General features: G+C 43.3%; 1 protein-coding gene across 4 annotated transcripts in view; it reads right to left on the reverse strand.

Annotated features, from left to right (window-relative positions):
* The window catches only part of c4h14orf180 (chromosome 4 C14orf180 homolog), a 140,312-nt gene that overhangs the window by 37,935 nt on the left and 77,473 nt on the right, over positions 1-24,904 (reverse strand). For all 4 annotated transcript variants that reach the window (XM_070879271.1, XM_070879268.1, XM_070879267.1 and 1 more), the window contains one exon: positions 1,182-1,212. In XM_070879271.1, the coding sequence (XP_070735372.1) occupies positions 1,182-1,212 (31 nt within the window). The remainder of the gene's footprint in view (positions 1-1,181; positions 1,213-24,904) is intronic.

The following is a 24,904-nucleotide window of genomic DNA, read 5'->3' on the forward strand; positions in this document are numbered from 1 at the left end:
CAGTCCAAATTAAATAACTTGGTTGCATCTACATGACCCATTCCTTTCAGACCTAAATCATGCCTCTTCAACAATCTTCTTTTCCCCAACAAAAACAAGTTAATCTCTGAGACTTCATTGCTTAAAGTCTAAAGCCTGGCCACTCACTTCTGAACATGCTCCAATCTTCCAATGTTCTTTTAAAGGTAGGGGGGCCGAAATTGGCCCTGTTTTTTTAAAGAACCGTCAGCGCCTCAAAGAGGCGGTGACGTGCGAAAAGCACTCACCGCTCAGTCGGCACGGATTCGCCGACAATCGCGACATTGCCCTCATTTCTTTTTGGGGCGGTGGACACTCCCGCCAGTGTTCCCACCTCAGCAACCCCTTTTCTGCCCAGTGTTGGAAATTGCCCCATGGTGTCCCTGACAGCTTTCCCCTGCGGGAAGCTGCCTATGGCTGGTCCATCCTTAAAGGGGAAGGCACAATGCCGTGGCCGGCATTTTATTTTAATTGTCGGCCGACTCCGAGATTGGCCCGACAACAGTGGCCACGGGTTCGGCCGGGCCGCAACAGGCAGCCCGGCATCCCCTCTAGGGTGCTGGACCGCTGGCCCAACCGAAACCCTCCTTGGTGGCCCAGCAGGTGCCACAAAAGTGGCTGCAGAGTTTACAGCAGCCCTCCCCTTTAATTGACGGGGAGGGACATTGCTACACGTCAGCGCGCCGCTGATGACACCGACCGACGTCCGCCCCAATGTACACCGTCTTCCGCCCCGAACATCGCCCGGAAGAAAAAAAAAATGTAAAGAGCTCATTTTTGCTCCACTCTCAGTGGAGAAAAATCTTTAAAAATGCACTTATAGTTGAGGGGGCAATTTCGGCCCCCAGGTGTTCAAAAGTGCACACAAATTCCAAATGAAATATCACTAACAATCTTTACAAAGTTAGAATAACTTGTTTTGACTTGTAAAGGTAAATATTGTGAGGCTCCACTACAAAATTTATCCACAGTCAAATAGTGTTGGTATGTATCCCAGCACTTCATTACCCTTGTTGATACAGTTCACATTGACTTATTACCTTCAGGGAACAGTAACAAAGAAAACCCGTAGCTGCTTTTGCTGGACGCAGACCAATCGTAACTCTTATGTTTAGTTTATTTGGCAGAGGCTGCCAAATGTTTTAAAATGATGGAAAACATACCTCTCCACTGCATTCCAAAGCAAGATGTGACCTAGAAAACAAATGCAATTTAAAAAGGAAAAAAGACCAGTTGATGGGCTGCAAGTTTGTACACAAATATTCACAAAGGACTGCAAGAACAAAAATATTGGATAAAACTGAACTGATAACGTGATTGTTATTTAACAGTACGCCCACTGGGATGAGTATCTGTTCAAGAATACACATTAATTAATTGGGATGAGTATCTGTTCAAGAATACACATTAATTAATTGGGAACAATGCCTACTGTTTAATTCCAAGAAGTAGACTTGCCTACAATAGCTAATGCTACAGAAAATTAATACCTTAGGAAATTGTAACCCTTAGAGATTTCTGGATTCCAGAAATCTTAGAGTAACCAGCTCTAGGGATTTCTGGATTCCTTGTGACATTTCAGCTCATGCATTGAGATGCTGAAAAATCCTCTTTATATGACAGTAATAATGCTGCTGAGATGTCAAAGTAGCTTTATTGCTATTAATGTTATATTTATCCACGCACGCATGCATACATACACCTTAAAACTATTCTAAATCAATATACGCAACTATTTGCTATTTATAGCAAAATCAAACACATGTATAATCTTTTCATAAAGAGAGAACAACAGAAATTGTTTCTTTTATACTTGTATTTGCTTTCCTTTCCTACTCTCACTTTCTTCTACACTTAGTACTTTCACTTTTATTTTACATTCCTCTAATTTATTTTGGCCCTGAAATTTCACAGGGGTTCTCCTAGTCCCATATGAAATTTGAAGGCCTTTATGCATAATCACTTAGTGGGTGTATCCAGGAAGGTTCCAGTTTCATTGTGCTGAGTTTGCTGATCTTAATCATGTTGGTGGTAAGCTGCAGTTGGTCTTGGCAACCCTTGGGCTAGGGAGGGGCAGGTCAGCTAAATTTGCCAATCGCTATCCAGGTGGAAATATACGTGACGGGATCAATCTCCACTGTGATGCTGCTTGATTGACCACCATCCCTCACCATCAATGCTCATACGTGTAAAGGCCACACCAGCAACACATTGGAGGTAGCAGGCACCCCTGGATTCATAGCCAAGCATTCAATACCTTTGGCGGTGGTGGGGCGGGCGGACAGGAGGGGAGAAAACTGGCAAATTAAAATAAATAATTGAACTTACACAATTTTCCACACCTCCACTTGGTTACGTAATTGAAGTGATCTTTTTGGACTCGGTGAGCTAATTGGCAGGCCAGGAAAGCGGGCTCACCAAACAAGTTCTTTTGCCAGTGGCCCTGGAGCAAATCACTGCTGCAATTTGTGTACTCCCATATACTAAGGGAGACAATCATCCTTCTTCAATGTGAGAGTTGAATGCTGCTAGGGTTGTGAACTGAACCATTCTATGGGCTCAAAATTGGCCCCTGCAGATTTTTGCCGCACTCACCGGAGTTGCGCCGCTTTTGTAGGATGAAAAGGGCGCTGAAAAAATGGCCCCGGATTCTGGCCGCTGCGTTGCCTCTCCCAGCGCTTGGCGCAGCGTGGCCAATGGATTGGGGCGGAACTACTGTCCCAGCACTGGCGCCTTAAGAGTGTGCATGCATGCGCAGTAGCTCTTCGCCCCCAGCGCATCCTTCAGCTAGTGTGGGAGGGACCCCCTCACCTGCCGGGCCCACTGTAGAAAAGTGAAGAATTGTAAGTAAATGCTGTCCAGAGGGCATTGTCATTTATTTAGAATTTTGTACATCAATAATTCAACACCAGGAATCGGTGAGTGTAGATGAACAGAGTCTTGTGTTTTGAGATGAAGGTAGGACTTACTTCTATTTTTAACTTGTTATTGAATGTTTATTACTTTTTGTGCTTTGTTTAGTGCTTTGTAAGTCTTGGTGCTTTAGGTGCAGGTCATCTCCACTTCCTTCTATTTTTTATTTGTTATTGAATGCTTATTTTTGTGCTTTGTTTAGAGTTTTGATATGAAGGTAAGACTTAGTTTCATTTTTTATTTCTTCTTGAATGTTATGTCTTCTTGAATGCTTACAACTTGTTGTGCTTTGTTTAGTGCTTTGCAAGGTCCTCTCCGCTTCCCTTCCCGTCCCTATCTCTGGCAGAATGGTCTCCGATGTGCCTACCTGCGCTGATTTCTTAACTCTCGGCAAGGGTTTACTGTGTGGCCAAGTGGCCACACACGCTGGCCTAAGTTAGTTTGGAGTGACTATTAGCTGTTCAAAGTTGGCCTAAATGGCTAAAACGGGCGTAGGTGGCTGGTAACGCCCCCTTTTGAAAAAAAAACGAAACTAAAAAAATCCTAACAAACTCACTTACGCTGGTGCAAAATGGGGATTTTTAAGATACTCCAGAAAAATCAAGTTGCTCTCAAAAAAAATGGAGCAATTCCTGGCCAATTTTGAGCCCTATGACCTGTTGTCAAAGTTGCTTCATGACCAGCTCATACAAGCTGTATTTGCAAAGCCAAGCCAGCATACTAATTTCTCTCCAACACAACAGAAGTTTTAATATAAACATTTTATATAGTACCTTTTTTCTGCCTGGGTGCTGCACACCCCCTCCCCCACTCTACTCCTCTCGGTCTGACTCTCCATCGCTATGTCTCCATCTTTGTATTAACTACATCGCCTCCCTGGTTCCCTTTACATTTATTCTCTTCTAATCCCCTCCACCAATTTCATTCAAATAAAAATCAAAGCAGTTAATAAAATGTTTGGAACTAGCTTTCAATTTTTGCCCAGACCTCTTACGAAATCTAACATGGCACGCTAAACCTCTTCCTTTCCTATTGGCCCACTTCCATAGTTAAGCCATTCATATCGTAGCATAAATTTCACCGACAACTAATCCATAAACCACTTATTCATACTTACTTAAGAATACATTTTTCCATCACTGTTTTACTTTCTGTTTTACTCTATCTTATCTTTCAACAATGGTGCAACATATACACCGGATATTATGCTAACTGCTTCTGGAAGCTTCCATAGTGCTAACAATATGCATCTCTGATAGGGATCTCGAAGGGCAGTAAAAATATATTGCTTCTAACATTTGAAAAAGGATAACATTAAAAATGTAACACTTTTTCCAAGTGTGCAAACTCTTTATAATTCATATTAAAGGCATTTATACAATTTATTACTTTTGTTGTTGCTGGTAGATATCCCTGGAAGCTGTGTTTTTTTAGTACCCCGTTATGTGTACTAAAGAGCAGTGACTTCCTGTTCGACCTTTCACCTTTTCAATAATAGTTCCATATTTTTAAGCCTGCCACTGATGTTTGAACACGTTTCCTCCTTGCCAATTTTGTCCGTTCTACTACCGAAGGTCTTGACTCCTTACTGGGATAGGATTCCATGGACATCTGCTACAGTCGATATCTTGCCCAAGTGGCCATTACACAGGTGCCAGCTTTGACACTGAGCATCAGTAAGCAATGAATCGTTGAGGAGCATCCCAGCCAATCTATCTTCAATCAATGTCTACTCATCCACTTCTAGCAGGGGTTCCTGGACACCATCAGGACTCAGGAGTAAGAACTTCAGTTCATTTTCAGGTAGGAGTGCTGAGATCAACGGTACCGCTCCTATCAGGCTGGCCGAGATCAGCAAATCCAGAACAGGCAGGGTCAAACCTGGCGTCTTCCTGGTCTATAACTGGCCTTCGATATGTCGGCTACTCACTGACAAAACTTACTGAGATTTTTCTCCGTTGGATGTAAATTAAAGTACTGATTCAAAATTCACAATTACTACTACAATGGCCCACAGGCACTAACAACGTATCAATCACCATTCATTTAAAAAATATTTTAAGTGTAGCTTAAGAAAACAATTGTGCTGAAATCTTATGTTGCTTCCATTTACTACATATTTAAAATTAATTCTCAAATGAATTCTGTAAAATCAGGTTCTGAAACTTTGTAATCATTAAGCTTGTTTTTGTGAAGTTACTGTACAGTTTTGTCACGGGGTATGTAAAGGAGAATGCAAAACTAATTCCATGTACCCATGTGCTAGCGAGTAGCCGTGCTAAAAGGAAGGGCAGGCCAGAGTATTGTAGCCCAATCTCTGAGCCAGGATGACTTCCTCGCTGGGAGTGCAGAGTTTACACTTACATTGGCATGTTTAGGAATGTCAGTAATGGTTGTACACATGCTGGCAATTGCATACTGTTTGGAGTCGAGAATAATTTGATGACAGTTTGTATAAGTGGCACAACAAGCCTGCCTACAGCTTAACCTCCCACTTTATGGGCTCAATTTAGGACAGGAGTTGCTCCGTTTTTTTTGGAGTAACCTGTTTTTTCTGGCGCAACTTAAAAATCCCCAGTTTCCCCAATCAATCTGCACCAGCGTAAATCACTAAGTTACTATTTTTTAGGTTAGTTTTTTTTCTTAAAAGGGGGCGTTACCAGCCACCTACGCCAGTTCTGGCCATTTAGGCAACTTTGGCCAGCTAATAGTTACTCCATTTCTACTTAGGACAGCGTATGTGGCCACTTGAGAAAACCCTTGCCGAGAGTTAAAGAAATCGGGTGCAGGTAAGCACATCAGAGGCCATTCGGCCGGGGCTAGGGGTGGGAAGTGGAGAGGACCTGGACCTAAACCAACCAAGCCTTACCTTTAGCAATGTTTGCAAACAAAAACTACTAACAATTCTACAAGAAATAAAAAATTGAAGTGGTACCTTCATCTTCAAACTCAGCCCGGGAAGGCAGCGGGCCGGTGCGGGAGGCCACTCGGCCAGGGCTAGGGGTGGGACAACACACCGGGAAGCCACTCGGCCAGGGCTAGGGGTGGGACAACACACTGGGAGGCCACTTGGCCTGGGCTAGGGGTGGGACAACACACCGGGAAGCCACTCGGTCTGGGCTAGGGGCGGAACAACACACCGGGAGGCCACTCGGCTTGGGCTAGGGGCGGGACAACACATCAGGTGGCCACTCGGCCTGGGCTAGGGGTGGGACAACACACCGGGAGGCCACTCGGCCTGGGCTAGGGGCGGGACAACACACCGGGAGGCCACTCGGCCTGGGCTAGGGGCGGGACAACACACCGGGAGGCCACTTGGCCTGGGCTAGGGGTGGGACAACACACCGGGAGGCCACTCGGCCTGGGCTAGGGGTGGGACAACACACCGGGAGGCCACTCGGCCTGGGCTGGGGGTGGGAGCGAGTGGCGAGTGAACTGGTCAGCATTGGGATTCAACAGAGAGGCTGCAGCAAGCAAATCAACGAGAGGCTGGGGACGAGGAGCGATTGAACTGGCCGGCATTGGGATTCAATGGAGGCTGCAAGCAAATCAACAGAGAGGCTGGGGGGGGGGGGGGGGGGAAGCAGGGGAGGGAGGGAGGGAGCTGGTAAGCATCGGGGGCCAGAGAGAGGGAGAGGCTGCAATTCAATGGAGAGGCTGGGGAGGGGCTAGGAGGGAGAGAGGAGAGAGAGGTCACATGATTCAAAGGGGGGAGGGAGAGAGGAGAGGACAAAAGACCTCTGGGTGTGGTCCATCCATACAGACCTTGGGGGGGAAGGAGAGAGAGAGAACTGCAAACCTGTTCTGCCTGCTTTCCTGCCATTTTGATCTTTTTGAAAGTTTAACTTTAAGTATAGGGGCAATACTGACAATGCCATACCTTTTGCAAGCGTTCTGCATCATGGTGCTACGTAGGAGACAATTGATTAGAGCTCATCACATCAGGAACATCAGAGCCCGTAGGCTGCTAGGCAGGAAGCCTTACCCACCTTGGCAATTTCGAGTCAGGCGTTCGTACCTGCAGCTGAGTGATGCAGAATGTGTCAGAAGGCTGCGTTTCGGCAGAGAAGTTGTCCGTGAGATCTGTGAGTTGCTGAGACCAGACCTACAACTGAGAAGCGGCAGGTGGACTGCTTTGTCAGTTGAAGTGAAGGTTACAGCTGCACTTTCATTCTTTGCCTCCGGATCGTTTCAAGCTACAACTGGAGATGTGTGCGCTATCTCTCAACGTGCAATACATGTCTCTATTCGCCAGGTCATGGCTGCACTATATGCGCGGAGGGATGACTTCATCAAGTCCCCAATGACAGCCTAAGCAATCCATGACAGGGCTGTGGGGTTCTCCAGGATTGCTGGCTTCCCAAAGGTACAGGGCTGCATTGATTGTACCCACATTGCTTTGCGAGCATCTTTGAAGGATGCCGAGCTGGTCGGGAATAGAAAAGGCTTCCACTCCATTATTGTGCAGCTCGTGTGTGACAACATGCATCGCATCATGTCAGTCGATGCAAGATACCTTGGCAGCACCCATGATGTGTTCATCCTACACGACAGTGTTATATCTGCCATGTTTGAGCAGCAGCCAGAATGGCAGAGCTGGCTACTGGGAGACAAAGGGTATGGCCTCCCCACCTGGCTCATGATGCCCCTACGCGTAACCCAGACGGAAGCTGACCGTCAATACAACATGTCGTACATTAGAACCATTGGCATCTTGAAACAGCGTTTCCGATGCCTGGACCATTCTGGAGGCTACTTGCAATAACCCCCTGAGATTGTCGGTCAGTTCACTGTTGTGTGCTCAATGCTGCATAACTTAGCCATCATGAGGCAGCAGCAGCTGGTAGTGGAAGAAGACCCACCTGCGGTGAGAGTGGCTGATGATAATGATTTGGAAGATGCAGGTGACGAGCAGGAGGAGGTGGAGGAGGATGATGACGAGGATGAGGAAACCATGCAAGTGCCTGAGGCCGGAGCACGACGGCGGAGGAGGGCGGGCCATCGTGCTCCTTTAACAATTGCTCGAGCCTTGCACCAGCAGCTCATCCGTGAACACTTTACTGATGCCTGAGGGCTCAGCGACAACTATTCCGCATGGACATGTTTATTTTTTGCAGCTGTTCCGTAATATTGTGTTGTGTTAATGGAACATGATTCAGTTTTATTGTAAAATATATTTTATTCAAAAGTTTACAATGTACTTAACTTTACTGTAATAAAATTATTCTTGTATCAAACTTTACTTTAACATGACTCTTTAAGGTCACTTAAAAACTCTAAGATCACTTATAAAGTTGTAAATTTACATAACTTACAAAAAACTTTCAATTTGAAAACAGTTACAACAACAGCAACAATAACTGCAGCAGCAAAGAAAGGCTGCACCCATCTCTCATGGTCTCTTAGTCTAACACCGCCTGCCGCACTTGGTCTTGGATTCCCCACCATTTTGGGCGTGGTACCAAGCTTATTCCTTCCAACATTTCTAGTAATGCGCACTTCTTGATGGTGGGATGGGAGGGTGGGGGCGGGGTCAGCTGGTAATGTGGAGGGCCTGGCTTTGGGCTCTTCAGAGGCTGGTGTGGGGATTGTAGTGTGAGTGGCAGTTGATTCTGTCAATGGACACATGGTTTGGGCGTGTTCCCTTACTGCAGCAGTTAACTCACACATGCCCTCCCTCATGGCCTGTGTCAGTGCCAGTGTCGTCGATTCCACTATCTCTGACATTCCCTTCCTCACGGACACTATTCCCTCACTGATGTTCTCGGACATCATTCCCATTTCCCGTGCCATTGCTGTTACTTCTTCCGACAGTCCCGCTATCTCATCACTCACCCCATTGAAGGTGTCCAAGAGTGATTGGGTAAGGTCAATGCTCTCCACACTCAATGCCATGATCTGAACCACATTTGTTGCATCCTGCATCTCAGGAGAGTGTGGTCGATTTCTCCTTCCCCTCACTCTGGGTCTGCCTCGCGACATCCCACTGGGACCCGCAACCTCGGACGGTGGGGCCCTGGGTATTACTTGCTGCATCCCACTACTGGGATCCGCATCGTCAGATTGTGAGAAAACATGGAATGTCCCACCAGAACTCAAACCACTAGTCATGGAATGAGGGAAACTAAGGAATGTCCCACCACAACTCAAATCACTAGTCATGGAAGGGGCTGGCAACTCCGATAACTGCACATGCTCCAAATTCAGAATATAAGTGGTAGCTTCATCCAGCTGGCCCAACTCCTCCTCACCCCCATGTTGGTCTGAAGGCTTGGCTTGGAAGATGTTCTCGTCTTCAGGCTCATCCGCATCTACGTCTGAATCTTCTTCTGCATCTTCAGGATTGGCATCAGGTTCTGCAAAATATAACAGAACAGTCAAATGGTTAGCAGCAGAGGAGGGGGCAGGATAGGTGGCATGAGGATCACACATAGCAGGCTAGGCAGCCGGTTGATTTGAAGGGCCACGATGAATTTTCAGGACATACCCTCTCCCTTGAGTGTGGGCCCAGCTTATGCAGTACTGATTGTTTTTCTCCAGACAGGACCCATCAAAGCAGCGACCCTGTCTTCCAAGGGTGTCATTGTGTGCAGATTTGGCGGGCCTCCTCCTGTTTGAGTTCTTACTCTTTTGTTAACATAAGAACATAAGAAATAGGAAAAGGAGGTAGGCCATACGGCCGCTTGAGCCTGCTCCACCATTCAATAAGATCATGGCTGATCTGATCATGGACTCAGCTCCACTTCCCCGCCCACTCCCCATAACCCATTATCCCCTTATCGTTTAATAAACTGTCTATTTCTGTCTGAAATTTATTCAATGTCCCAGCTTCCACAGCTCTCTGAGGCAGCAAATTCCACAGATTTACAACCCTCTGAGGAGAAGAAATTCCTCCTCATCTCGGTTTTAAATGGGCGGCCCCTTATTCTAAGATCATGCCCTCTAGTTCTAGTCTCCCCCATCAGTGGAAACATCCTCTCTGCATCCACTTTGTCAAGCCCCCTCATAATCTTATACGTTTCGATAAGATCACCTCTCATTCTTCTGAACTGCAATGAGTAGAGGCCCAACCTACACAACCTTTCCTCATAAGTTAACCCCCTCATCCCCGGAATTAACCTAGTGAACCTTCTCTGAACTGCCTCCAAAGCAAGTATATCCTTTCGTAAATATGGAAACCAAAATTGCACGCAGTATTCCAGGTGTGGCCTCACCTATACCTTGTATAGCTGTAGCAAGACTTCCCTGCTTTTATACTCCATCCCCTTTGCAATAAAGGCCAAGATACCATTGGCCTTCCTGATCACTTGCTGTACCTGCATACTATCCTTTTGTGTTTCATGCACAAGTACCCCCAGGTCCCGCTGTACTGCAGCACTTTACAATCTTTCTCCATTTAAATAATAATTTGCTCTTTGATTTTTTCTGCCAAATGCATGACCTCACACTTTCCAACATTATACTCCATCTGCCAAATTTTTGCCCACTTAGCCTGTCTATGTCCTTTTGCAGATTTTTTGTGTCCTCCTTGCTTTTCCTCCCATCTTTGTATCGTCAGCAAACTTGGCTACGTTACACTCAGTCCCTTCTTCCAAGTCGTTAATGTAGATTGTAAATAGTTGGGGTCCCAGCACTAATCCCTGCGGCACCCCACGAGTTACTGGTTGCCAATCAGAGAATGAACCATTTATCCCAGCTCTCTGTTTTCTGTTAGTTAGCCAATCCTCTATCCATTTGTTGTGGGACAATTTCTTCTGCAAAGATAAAAATGCAACTTTTTAAGAGAGGGTGTCTTTCTGCTGGGTGGGACATATAGAGCTGGTCACATTTACAATTGCAATTGCATTGAATAAATGAAAATATTACTTACACTAACTACTTGACCATGGTCCTGCCATTTCTTTTTACACTGGCTTCCAGATCTCTTGGTGTTCACCAATGCGCAGAAATCTTCTGCAACTTGGTTCCAGCGTTTCTTCATTTCTTTAGGTGACACTTTAGTGTGACCTCTGCTGGTATCCAGCTCCTGCCATCTGGTCTCAATGACATTAACTAGTATCGCCACTTCTTCATGCAAGAAATTCTTTGTTCTTGGTCCACGTTGCTGTATTGCTGCAGCTGCTCTGAGATACTCACTGCACTTTTCCAATGCTCTTAGACACACAGTGATTTTTCTAAACACGCTGTACTTATTTTGCATGCTGGAGTGATTTTTCCAAATACAGCACTCCTTCTGGCACTTCTGGTGACATGCAGCACTGATTTTACCAAATACAGCACTGCTTCTTGAATTCAGCAGTGATTTTCCTACCATAGCACTCCTTCTGGCACGGAAACACAAGCCGCTAGCTAGCTCTTGAAAAATGGCGAATTGTCAATTCACAGCACTCCTGCTCATGCGCGTACATCACCATACTCCACTGCGCATGTGCAGACGTCCCGGCATATTTTCCAGCGCAGAACGCAGGCTCCACCCTCCCACTCGACTGGCCACGCTGTGCGACTGCAGTGAAGAGGCCAGACAGCGGCCAAAGTTGCAACATTTTTTTTCACCGCATCTCGGAACGTACATAAGCGGTGCGCCGAAAAACGGGCTCGGCCAAAATTGAGCCCTATATGCTGGCTACAACCGTCTCGGTTTTGCTGGAACTGTTCTCATCACATTTTAAATAAACAAAGTAATTTTCCTCAAACATTAATGTGAAGCTGCAGACAAATACTATCACTGGAAAGATTGGCTGTATTTCATTTGAAAAAGTTTCACACCAAATTGGTACGGGCCAACTAACAAAAACATGATAAATAAATAAATACCAAGCCTAATGTTTCCGGTTCGACACAGAGGATGGAAATCTGATCTCTCTATGATGATGAGTGGTTTACCTTTACAATATAGTTGATTAATTATTTAGACATAAAAGCAGTGTATTCAGCACTGGTAATCTTATTTATTTTGTCTCTGTGGCATTTGTGATTATTGTGACATGAAAATGTTTAAAAATAAAGCAGTCTGCTACTGACAAGCAATCTAAAAAGTGGTCAAGGAAAGCGAATATATTTACTATTGGAAAGCAATCTGTACATGTGTGTAATTCATTCTCCTTAGTGAAGCAATTTAACAACATTTAAAGCGTGAGCTTGATCATCTGCCTCTTTGAGAATGAGTTATATTTAAAGGTGCAACACTCTAATTCAGGCATTGGTTGGCTTTTTAAGATAAAATATTGTTCTTTTCTGTTATTCATTGCAATTACAGCCTTATTTAAAAAAAAATTAAATGTAGGCTGCAGCACGTGTAGTCCAAAATGTCAGAGCCTGCCATTTCACATCTCGGGTACATTTACAGACAGCTGCTCTTCCTGTACGAATGTTTAACATGCTTGAACTACGTCCTTTACTGAGTTTTGTAATGTAGGTATTTGAAATAAAGAAGTTAATGTCTGCAGTAAAAAGGAGCTCAGAAAGCTTTAGAGGGACAAGCACATTAAACATTCGTATGGGAACAACATCAGTCAGAAATTACACAGCAGGAACCAAACAAACATGAATTATGAAGTAAAATTATGTTCAGACACTATTCTGATAAAGATCAAGATCTACAAGGATAACATGCAGCAACTTAAAATACTTTAGTACTTGAAGAGGAATCAAGTAAATTGGCTTCCAGAAACACATAAACATAGAAACATAGAAAATAGGTGCAGGAGTAGGCCATTCGGCCCTTCGAGCCTGCACCACCATTCAATATGATCATGGCTGATCATGCAACTCCAGTACCCCATTCCTGCTTTCTCTCCATACCCCTTGATCCCTTTAGCCGTAAGGGCCACATCTAACTCCCTTTTGAATAGATCTAACAAACTGGCCTCAACAACTTTCTGTGTTATAGAATTCCACAGGTTCACAATTCTCTGAGTGAAGAAGTTTCTCCTCATCTCTATCATAAATGGCTTACCCCTTATCCTTAGACTGTGACCCCTGGTTCTGGACTTCTCCAACATCAGGAACATTCTTCCTGCACCTAACCTGTCCAAGCCCGTCAGAATTTTATATGTTTCTATGAGATTCCCTCTCATTCTTGTAAATTCCAGTGAATATAAGCCTAGTCGATCCAGTCTTTCTTCATATGTCAGTCCTGCCATCCCGGGAATCAGTCTGGTGAACCTTCGCTGCACTCCCTCAATAGCAAGAATGTCCTTCCTCAGATTAGGAGACCAAAACTTTACACAATATTCAAGGCGTGGCCTCACCAAGGCGCTGTACAACTGCAATAAGACCTCCCTGCTCCTATACTCAAATCCTCTCGCTAAGAAGGCCTTCTTCACCGCCTGTTGTACCTGCATGCCAACTTTCAATGACTGATGTACCATGACACCCAGGTCTTGTTGCACCTCCCCTTTTCCCAATCTGCCACCATTCAGATAATATTCTGCCTTCCTGTTTTTGCCACCAAAGTGGATAACCTCACATGTATCCACATTATACTGCATCTGCCATGCATTTGTCCATTCACCTAACCTGTCCAAGTCACCCTGCAGCCTCTTAGCATCCTCCTCACAGCTCACACTGCCACCCAGCTTAGTGTCATCTGCAAACTTGGAAATATTACATTCAATTCCTTCGCCTAAATCATTAATGTATATTGTAAATAGCTGGAGTCCCAGCACTGAACCTTGCAGTACCCCAATAGTCACTGCCTGCCATTCTGAAAAGGACCCGTTTATTCGTACTCTTTGCTTCCTGTCTGCCAACCAGTTCTCTATCCACGTCAAGACATTACCCCAATACCATGTGCTTTAATTTTGCACACTAGTCTCTTGTGTGGGACCTTGTCAAAAGCCTTTTGAAAGTCCAAATACACCACATCCACTGATTCTCCCTTGGCCACTCTATTAGTTGCATCCTCAAAAAATTCGAGAAGATTTGTCAAGCGTATTTCCCTTTCATAAATCCATGCTGACTTGGACCGATCCTGTTACTGCTTTCCAAATGCGCTGCTATTACATCTTTAATAATTGATTCCAACATTTTCCCCACTACTGATGTCAGGCTAACCAGTCTATAGTTTCCTGTTTTCTCTCTCCCTTTTTTAAAAAGTGGGATTACATTAGCTACCCTCCAATCCATTGGAACTGATCAATGTCTATAGAATGTTGGAAAATGACCAGCAATGCACCCACTATTTCTAGGGCCACTTCCTTAGTATAAATATAATATGCTCCTTCTTAAGCTTAAAATGGGTTTTATTGTCATTTCTTCTGCTGATTTTTTATCTTCCTGGCTATAGAAAGCAAGATTCCAACAGGTAACTTCTGTTTACTGAACTAAAGACACAAACTATTTATTTTATTTGTTAGTTAAACTTGACAAAGTAGTTGATAACAATGAGGATAGTTATAGGCTTCAGGATGACATGGACAGGATGGTGAAATGGCAGATGGAGTTTAATGCGGAGAAGTGTGACATGATGCACTTTGGGAGGACTAATATGGAAAGACAATATACTATAAATGTCACAATTTTGAAAGTGTCGACAAGCAGAGACACCTTGGTGTCCATAAACAAAATCCTTAAAGATGGCAGGGCAAGTTGATAAGGTGGTTAAGAAAGCATATGGGTAACTTGGGTTTATAAATAAAGGCAGAGAATATAAAGCAAAGAGATCATGCTAGAACTTTATAAATCTCTGGTTAGGTCTTAGTTGAAGTATTATAGACAATTCTGGGCACCAAGCTCCAGGAAAGATGTAAAGGCCTCAGAAAGGGTATAGTGGAGGTTTACCAGGATGTTACCAGAGATGAGGGGCTTCAATTATTAGGAGAGGTTGAAAAAGTTAAGACTGTTCTCCATGGAACAGAGATGGTTAGGAGTTGACCTAATAAGAGGTTTTCAAGAGGATGAGAGGTTTTGGTAGAGTACATAGAGAAAAACTATTCCTTCTGGCAAGTGAGTCAATAACCAGAGGTTATAGATTTAAAATCATTGGCAAAAGGTCTAGAGGAGAGATGAAGAGAATTTTTTTCACCCAGAGTTGCCTGGATCTGGAACGCTCTACCTGAAAAGGTGGTGGAAGCCGATTCCATAAATAATTTTAAAAGGCAATTGAACAGGTATTGGGGATGAGGACTTTGCAGGGTTACGGACAAAAAGCGCAAGTATGGGACAAAGCATGATTGCTCTTTCAAAGTGCCAGCACAGACACGACTGGCCATAAGGCCTCCTTCTGGGTTGTAAGTTTCTACGATTCTAATACCTTGCCTTCCTCAGCAGGGTAGTGTGATCTTTAGTGTCAGTGCAGTGTATTCGTTAGTGCAACAATGCTGATTGTGCAGAACAGTCTGCTGATTTCACAGAACTTGACAGTTAGCATTTGCAGCAAAACACATCTGAAAAGGAGGCCTTTAACCACTGGTGCTGTGCAACATTCAGATTAAAGTTTTCTCAAAAAATTGATGTGGTCGATTGCACTGGCTTTTAATTTCTAATGACCAAAGAGCTGATTATTTTATGTTACATAGTTATGAATGTATAACTGGGACTATTTTTGCTGGAGCAGAGAAGGATGAGGGGGTTTATTGGAGGATTTTTTAAATTATGTAATTCTTTGGTAGAGTAAAAAAGAAAAGACTCAGGGCCCAATTTTGGCCATGCCATTTTTTTGGCGCACTGACCCATTGTGCGCCAACTTTGTGCGCTATAAGCTGCCGCAAAAAAAAATGGCCCCATCCTGGCCGCTCTGCAGAGCCACCAGTGCCTTGGCGTGGCGGAGATATATCAGTGGGGGGCGGAGCTACAGGCCTGCGCCAAAACGAGTGCCAGCAGCATCGCGCATGCGCAGTGGTGTCGGCCCCAATGTGCAGTGGCGCTGAAACTTGGCACTCGGCCATTTTTGAAGTGCATCGCTGTGTAGTCCCATTTCAGTTTAAAAATATTGGCTACTTGCTGCCAGGACCCTACCCGATTCGATTTTTGAGCAGTCCTAGAAATGGACAGCCAGTGCTCCTGCTTCAAATAGGTGCAGCCTTAATAAAATGTCTCCTCTCCCTCCCCCCTCCCACCCATCCCGATGCCGCCGAGCCCAGCCTTTCCTCTCACTCTCTCCCCCCCCCGCCGCCCCCACTGAGCCTCCGGATGCCGCGTCTGCTCTCAGGCAGCCCAGCCTTTCCTCTCCATCCCCCCCACCCCCCCACACCGAGCCTCCCAATTGGTCTTTGCTGGCCGCTCCTATCCCATGCGGAATGGCCTCCCGTACAGGCTGGCCCACTGCCTTCTCCGGCCTAAGATAAGATTTATTTCAAATATTTAATTATTAATCAATTGTTTACCTCAGTTCTTTATTTTTATTTAGTTAATTGAAGTTTTATTTGTAATGTTTGCTGCTTGGTGCTTGGTCCTTACTTACTTACCTGTGCCAATTTCTTAAATGCCCGCAACGTTTTTCAGAGCTGACCACAAATACTGACCTAAGTCAATTTGGTGTAAGCGTTAGCTGGCCAAAATGGCATAAATGGCCAAAACTGGCGTAAGTGCTTGGGAACGCCCCCTTTTGAAAAAAAAACTGAACTAAAAAAAAGCATACCTAAGTTACTCTGGAGCAAGTTTATTGGGGAAAATGGGGTTTTTTGACTTATGCCTGAAAAACCAACTTACTCCAAAAAAATTGGAGCAAGTCATGGCCAAAATTGGGCCCTATTTTCTTAAATATTTGAAGCAGAGGAAGGGGAGAGAGCAGGGTAGTGAGATTAGTTTTGTCCTCCTTCTGTGCTATAAATTCTTATATTTTTATGTTAATTATGTCTTGATCTAAAATACATTGCCTGAAAGAGTGGTCGAAGCAGTTTCAACAGTAACTTTCAAAGGGAACTGGGTCTCTCCTTAAAAATGAAAAATTTGCAGGGCTAAGGGGAAAGAGCAGGGGAGTTGGACTAATTGGTAGCCCTATCAGAGAGCTAGCACAGGCATGATGGGCTGAATGGCCACCGTCTGCTGTATGATTCTATGATTACCGTAACAATTGAAAGGTACATGTTTCGATTTATTTCTCGCAGATTTTCTCCTCCTCTGAAGGTGTTAACTCCTTGCTGGTGTATAGTTCCATAGGCTCCTGTCTATGCCTAAGTGGTCATTATTCATGCATGAACCTTATTGCACAGTGTCAAAAGACTATTCAACCACAGGGTTATCAGTCACTGTTGTTACACAGGCAAATGCGGTAGCCATTTTGTACACAAGATTCAAGAAACAGAAAATGAGTTGAAAAACTGGGTAACCTGCATTTTAGTGTTGTTTGAAGGACGACTGCTAGCTAAAACATCAGGAGAAGTCCCTGCTCTTCTTCAAATAGTGCCATGGTATCCTTTATGTTCACCTGAACAGGCAGACTGGGCCTCAGTTTAATGTCTCATCTAGAGACATAGACAGGCTAGTGAAATGGCTGGACACGTGTCAGATGAAATTTAATGCAGAAAAGTGCGAAGTGATACATTTTAGTAGAAGAACGAGGAGCGGCAATATAAAATAAAGGGTACAATGCTAAAGGGGGTGCGTGAGCAGAGAGACCTGGGGGTATATGTGTACAAACCGTTGGAAGTGACAGGGCAGGTTAAGAAAGTGGTTAAAAAAGCAAATGGGATCCTAGGCTTCATAAATAGAGGCAGAGAATACAAAAGCAAGGAAGTTATGATGAACCTTTGTAAAACACTGGTTCGGTCTCAACTGGAGTGTGTGTCCAATTCTGGACACTGCAATTTAGGAAGGATGTGAAGGCCTTAGAGAGGGTACAGAAAAGATTTACGAAAATTATTCCAGAGATGAGGGACTTCAGTTACATGGATAGACTGGAGAAGCTGAAGTTGTTCTCCTTGGAGCAGAGAAGGTCAAGAGGAGATTTGATAGAGGTGTTCAAAATCATGATGGGTCTAGATAGAATAGATAGAGGGAAACTGTTCCCATTGGCGGAAGGGTCAAGAACCACAGAATTAAGGTGACTGGCAAAAGAACCAAAGACGACATGAGGAAAAGCTTTTTTATATAGCGAGTGGTTCGGATCTGGAATGTACTGCCTGAAAGGGTGGTGGAGGCAGACGCAATCGTGGCTTTCATAAAGGAATTAGATAAGTACCTGAAGGATAAAAAATTGCTATGGGGAAAGGGTGGGGGAGTGGGATTAGCTGAAATGCTCTTGCAGAGAGCCGCACGGGCTCAACGGGCCAAATGGCCTCCTTCTGCGCTGTAACCATTCTATAATTCTATGATTGTAGAAAACAGTACTCCCTCAGTACTGCTGGAGTGTCAGTCTGGATTGTGTGTTCTAACATTGGAGTGAGGCTTGAATGGACAACTTTTTGATTTGGGGACAAGAACTGTTTTTAAAAAAAGCCGTCAAGTAACATATAATCCTGTCGATCAACAATGCCCATTTATTCAGTGTGTTACGTACATTGCATAAGAATACTTTATTTGCGTTTTCTTGTCAATATTTTGCGTACAATCCCTTTTAATGCTACAGCCCATGATTATTCTTTTTCCACTAGATCCGCACAGCATTGTGATTTTCTCCCCACATTTCCATACTTTAAAGCTAGTAGGATTTAATGTGATATCACTGTATAAATTATTTAGAAACTGAGAACATTCTTTCCTACAGTTGACATTTGGTAGCTTTATCGAGCCAACAGTGACTGCACTCTATAAAATATTGTGCACTTCTGAACAGTGTTAACATAATTTTAGTATAGTTGCTGCAATACTGAATGTACGCAATTAAGCAACAGAAATAAAAAGTAAATAAACTCAACTTGGAGTTTATACCGTCACCTTTTTTCATTTGTTGAGTAGCTTACTTTTTTCCCCCTTGCCTCCAATTTTCCCTCCATACTCCTCCTATCTTAAAAGTGGCAAAATATCATAGGGTACATTTCCACATGCAGCAGCAGCACATTTCGATTTTACATTCCTCGTGGACAGTGAGTATTATTATTAGTAGGTTAGTCAACATCACAGCCAATTCATACCTGTTCAAAACAGACAACACGTGCACACTTCCAACAGGGCTGAGTGGACAGTGATCAGGAAGGAGAACCATGCCCAAGTTTCCCTCTTCCTAGCCTGGGAGTACAGAGGGCAGTTATGGCACCCTGATTGAGACCGGCTAATTCAGCACAGACCAGAATTAAACTGGAAAACTTCCCACTCTCTTGCTGATTACTATATCACAAATTGCCCAAGGCATTGCTACGCTATTTTATAACTTTATTCCTCTGGCAGTACAGCTGTCTTGATTATCAATTTTGTTTAATGTTTATCCTCCGATCAATGCCCATAGAACTATAATCCAACAATAAGTTTTTTTATGGGGAGAGGGGTGGGGAAAAGAGGAAAGAGAACAGACACAGCATTTGAGAACAGTGTAGGACATTTAGTATTCAAAACACACATCGTTTAGCCATGAAGTATTCCTGTGTTTACTGATTTTTATGCATCCATGATCAGATATTTAGCAAGTTGTGGCCAACTTAAAAGTTCAGCCAGGCTGCATGAAATGTCAAAGAAAGTCAAATAATTTGAATCAATGAAGCTGCTTATTCTTAAAGTAGTCCCACTTTGGTCATTAACACTTCACTATTTAAATAAAACCAAAGCAGCATTGACTGGCATTAACCAACTTATCGTTGTTAACTAAGCTCCCCAGCAAGTGCAAAAACCAACAACTTACTAGAGCAGTGGAACAAGAAAGAATGTTGAGCAGAGAGGGAATTCCAGAGGACAGGACATAGTAGCTTAAGAGGCAAATGCCAATGGTGGGGTGTAAATAAGGAGTCATCTGGTATCAACGTAGTGGATAGGCATGTACAGCTGGGGAAATTGCTAAGATAGGGTGGTGTGAGGCCATAAAGGGATTTAAGGTCAAGCTGAAGATTTTAAAGGCAATTCTCAGACACGGGAACCAATGGAAGTTGATAACAATACGGGCATTGTATGAGTGAGGACACGAGTTGTGGTATTTTAGATGAGTTGGCATTTGTGGAGAGTAGAAGTGGAGAGGCCAGGAAAGGGAACATAGGAACAATCAGGTTCTTAAAATAAATAATGGTGCCATTATATTGTAGCTAGTGGTTTGACATTAGTGCTAGCTTGCAATTATATTTCTGGAACCACATTGCTCTATATGCGAATGTGATATATTTACAGAGCACAAGCACACACAGCTTACTAACATGGCAGGCAGCGCTCTCGGAAACCTCCGGAAATCTGCCTGGTTCTGTTTAATGATTAACTCTGCAACTGCAGTACACAATACGTCCACATCCACAGTGTGGAGCTACAAACATTACAAGCTTACAGACATTACACTTTTCCCTCCTTAATGAAGAAGTTATTATAACAAACATCATACATAACTGTCATGTTTATACATAACACAGGATATAAAGTTGTTTTTTTCCATATTTACAAATTTAACAACCACTTGTTTTCTGTTTCGAAGAGGATACCTTCGCTCTCGAACAGAACCTTCCAAACATGGTGTCGAATCTAAACTCATTCGAGGCTCATCCTGAGGAACGTTCTCCTCCACGGAATTTCCTTGATTTTCATTTGAACTCACTCTAACTTCAGGCTCTATGTTTTCCTGACTCGGATTCAGACTTTCATTCTGATTCTCTCCTGGATTTGTTTCCAGTACATTGGATTTAGGATTTGTTACTGGTATATCAAAACTATCTGATGAGTCAGAAATAATTGAATCATTCACACCTTCAACTCCTTCCATGTCTATAGGTAAAATATGATCAAAATGAACAAACCTAACCTGTCCATTATCAAACATCTTTACCAAATATGTGCGAGGACCACATATCTTCACCATTCTTCCTGGTAACCACTTTAACCATTTATGGTGATGGTTCTTCACTCTCACCTTCTAGTTTAATTTCACACTTCTCTCTTTTACTCTACCTCTATCAGGATTCTCTTTCTGTCTTAATTTTGTCTCTTCTACGGACTGTGCCAAATTTGGCTTTAACAACGAGAATCTGGTTTGTGGCTGTCATTTGAGAAACAACTCTGCTGGTGTTCTACCAGTTTTGTATGAGGAGTATTTCGATATGTAATCAAAAAATTAGCCAATTTGTGATCCAATGACAACTGTCGTTTCCTTGGATTTGGATCTAACATTTGTTTTATGAGGGCACATTTTACAATTTGTACAGTGCGCTCTGCTGCACCATTCGATGCAGGATGATATGGTGGAACCTTGGTATGTTTCACACCATTTTTGCTCGTGAATTGTGCAAATTCTTCTGAACGAAATTGTGGTCCATTATCTGAAACAATTTCTTCTGGGAGGCCAAATGAAGAAAATCATTTTCGTAAAATGTTCAATGTTTTACTTGTTATTTTCCACATTGGAAACACCTCAACCCACTTCGAATGGCAATCAATCACAATGAACAATTGTTGTCCTTCTAACTCAGCAAAATCAATATGTAGCCTTTGCCACACACTGGGAGGCCATTTCCATGGCTGTAATGGTACTGGTGGTGGTTGCTTGCTTACTGATTGACATGTCGTACACTGACTCACGATGTACTCTATAGCTTTATCAAGACCTGGCCACCATAAATAACTCTTGGTCAAGCACATTCCCAGGTGCTGGAGGTCTCCTAATAATTTGGACCTAAATTTATTTGGTATAACCACTCTTGCACCCCACATGATACAATCTTTGTCGACTGATAATTTATACCTACGAATGAAGAATGGATGTGTATCTTTGTCTGATACCTGGTTTGGCCATCCATTTGCAATATAATCATATACCTTTGACATCATTGGGTCACGTTTGGTTGCTCTACCAATCTCTTCAGCTGTGACTGGCAGTTCATCAATGTATGAAAAATGAAACACTTCTTCCCTATCGGGTGTAACTTGTGATGGGGAAGGCAAACTAGACATAGCATCAGCATTACTGTGATCAGCTGATCATCTGCATTCAATATCATATGTATATGCTGACAAAATCAAAGCCCATCTCTGCATTCGGGCTGCAGCTAATGTTGGAACTGGGAACTTTGGATGGAGGATTGCTGTTAGGGGCTTATGGTCCATAACGATGGTAAACTTATGACCATACAAGTATTTGTGAAACTTCTTGACCCCAAAAATTAATGCCAAAGCTTCCCTTTCAATTTGCGTATAATTACTCTCACTGGCACTGAGAGTGCGTGAAGCAAAAGCAATTGGTCTCTCCTCCCCACTACATAATACATGAGAGATTACTGCCCCAACTCCATACGGAGAGGCATCACATGCTAGCTTAATCTCCTTAGGTATGTCATAGTGAACTAACATGGTGCTCTCTACCAATTTGCTTTTACACTCCTTGAATGCTGTATCGCATTCTTTTGACCGCTTCCAATGGACCTGTTTTTTCAAAAGTTCATTCAGTGGACTTTTGAAAAATACTGTAGCCAAATTTGGTAGGAACTTCCCATAATAGTTCAAAAGACCCAAGAATGAACGAAGTTCAGTGACATTCCTGGGAGTGGGTGCATTTCTAATTGCATCCAATTTTTCCATGGTTGGATGTAAACCATCTTTGTCTACTCTGTACCCTAAGTACTCCACTGAGTTTTTAAATAACTCACACTTACGAGCAGACACTCGTACTCTGTGCTTCTCCAGCCGTTTGAGGACTTCATTCAATATGTTATTATGAATTTGCCTATTTGGTGCTGAAATTAGTATGTCATCCAAATAACATACTACCTCTTCAATACCTTGCAAAATCTGGTTCATCACCCCTTGGAATATGGCAGGGGCGGAAGACACTCCAAACGGTAGCCTATTAAATTGATATAGGCCTAGATGAGTATTTATAGTCAAACATGACTTGGACTCCTCATCTAGTTCAAGCTGTAAGTAGACATTCGTAAGATCCAGTTTTGAGAAGATCTGACCACCTGTCAGTGTTGTGAACAAATCTTCTATATTCGGCAATGTATTGGGGACATTACCCTCTAGAACCTGGTTTATGGTTACTTTATAATCACCACACAATCTTACCTTACCATCAGACTTAGGTACAACAACAATGGGTGTAGCCCAATTACATCGATTTATCTTACAAATAATGTTCTCAGTCTCTAGTCTTTTGAGTTCTTGCTCAAATTTCTCCTTGAGTGCATATGGTACGGAACGTGGCTTGTAGTAAACCGATCTAGCGTCCTTCTGTACCCTGACACTTGCCTTGAAGCCTTGGATCGGACTGCCCGTTTCGCAGAACACCTTCGGATACTTCTTGATAACCTCATCCGTTGATGAAAATCTCGCTTCCACACAGAAAATCTTACTCCAATCCAGCTCCAGTGAGCTCAACCAATTTCTTCCTAGTAAGGCAAGCTTGTCTCCTGTCACTACTATTAGAGGCAAGTTCTGAAATTGATCTTTATATTTCACCGGTACGGTGATACGACCTACCACAGGAATTTTCTCTCCCGAGTAGCCTCACAGCTCTATCTTGTATTTCTCCAGTTGAAAATCACGCAATTTGTCGCGATATAGTAACTTCAGTACTACACTCATGGATGCACCCGTATCAATTTCCATTGGTATCTTGAATCCCACAACATCTATGTGGATTTTGATGCTTTCCGAATCGCTGTCCGTTAACCTCGTGGTCCTGATGACGTGTAACTCTAACATCTCGTTCTGTTGTTGTTCTTCCATGCTATGTAATCGCTTAGGATTTCTACTCATAGCTTTGAACACTGGACTCATAGCTTTGAAAGCTGGTTTACCTTTCAGTCGGCATGCCTTCGCAAGATGCCCAGTCTTCCTGCAGAAGAAACACTCTGCCTTCACGTATGGTCAACTTTGAGCAATGTGTTGTCCCAGGCACCTATAGCACGACTTTGATGCTCTGGTAGAATTTCCAATTTCTGAGACCTTGGGCCCCCACTGTCTTTTACTTTGAACCTGCAGGTGATTTAGCTCGGTTGACTGACGACCGTAATTATTATTTAATTCTCGGGAATATTGTTCGGCCATGCCCATCGACCTCGCTGTCTGACAAGCAATCTCAAAAGTCAAATCATGCGTCGTCAATAACTTCCTTCTGATCGCATCATTTTTCACCCCACAAACAAAACGATCCCGTAATGCTCGGTTTTGAAAGTTTCCGAAATTACAGTGAATTGATAGTGTTTTTAATGCTACGATGTAATCACTGATAATTTCATCAGTCTTTTGATTCTGAATCCCAAAACGATAGCTTTCAGCAATTTCTAATGGTTTGGGGTTATAGTGCTGCTCCAGCTTCGTTAAAATCTCTTTAAGCATTGTACCCTTTGGCTCGTCAGGCACAAGCAGATTTACAAGGGTTTTGTATAATGCCGGACCCGCCTCCGATAAGAAGATTGCTTTCTTACGTTCCAACACAGCCCGGTTCTGAATTGCATTGTCTGGAACTTCGATTATGTTATTTGCAGTGAAATACATTTCTAGCCAATCCACATACACTTTAAAACGTTCCCGGTCGTGTCTATATTCCCCCAAATGTATGATTACACCTGCCATTTTAATCTCTAGCTGTTCACACCGTGTGCTGTATTTTACCTCGGATTTTTGTAGCTTTTTCCAAAGACAGAGACTTCCAAAGTCTCTCTGTCGGCTGGCTGAATCCTTCACCAACAAAATTTAAGCTTTAAATCATCCGAAAAATCCCACCTCAATCGCCAAATGTGATATATTCACAGAGCACAGCCCACACAGCTTCCTAACATGGCAGGCAACTCTCTCGGAAGCCTCCAGAAATCTACCTGGTTCTGTTTAATGATTAACTCTGCAATTGCAGTACACAATACGTCCACATCCATAGTGTGGAGCTACAAACATTACAAGCTTACAGACATTACAGCGAACAAAGCAGAGCTCTGAACATATATTTAAATACACATATAAAGCTCTGCTCATT

This window comes from Pristiophorus japonicus, chromosome 4 (genome assembly GCF_044704955.1).
Source record: "Pristiophorus japonicus isolate sPriJap1 chromosome 4, sPriJap1.hap1, whole genome shotgun sequence".
NCBI classification, from domain to species: Eukaryota; Metazoa; Chordata; class Chondrichthyes; family Pristiophoridae; genus Pristiophorus; species Pristiophorus japonicus.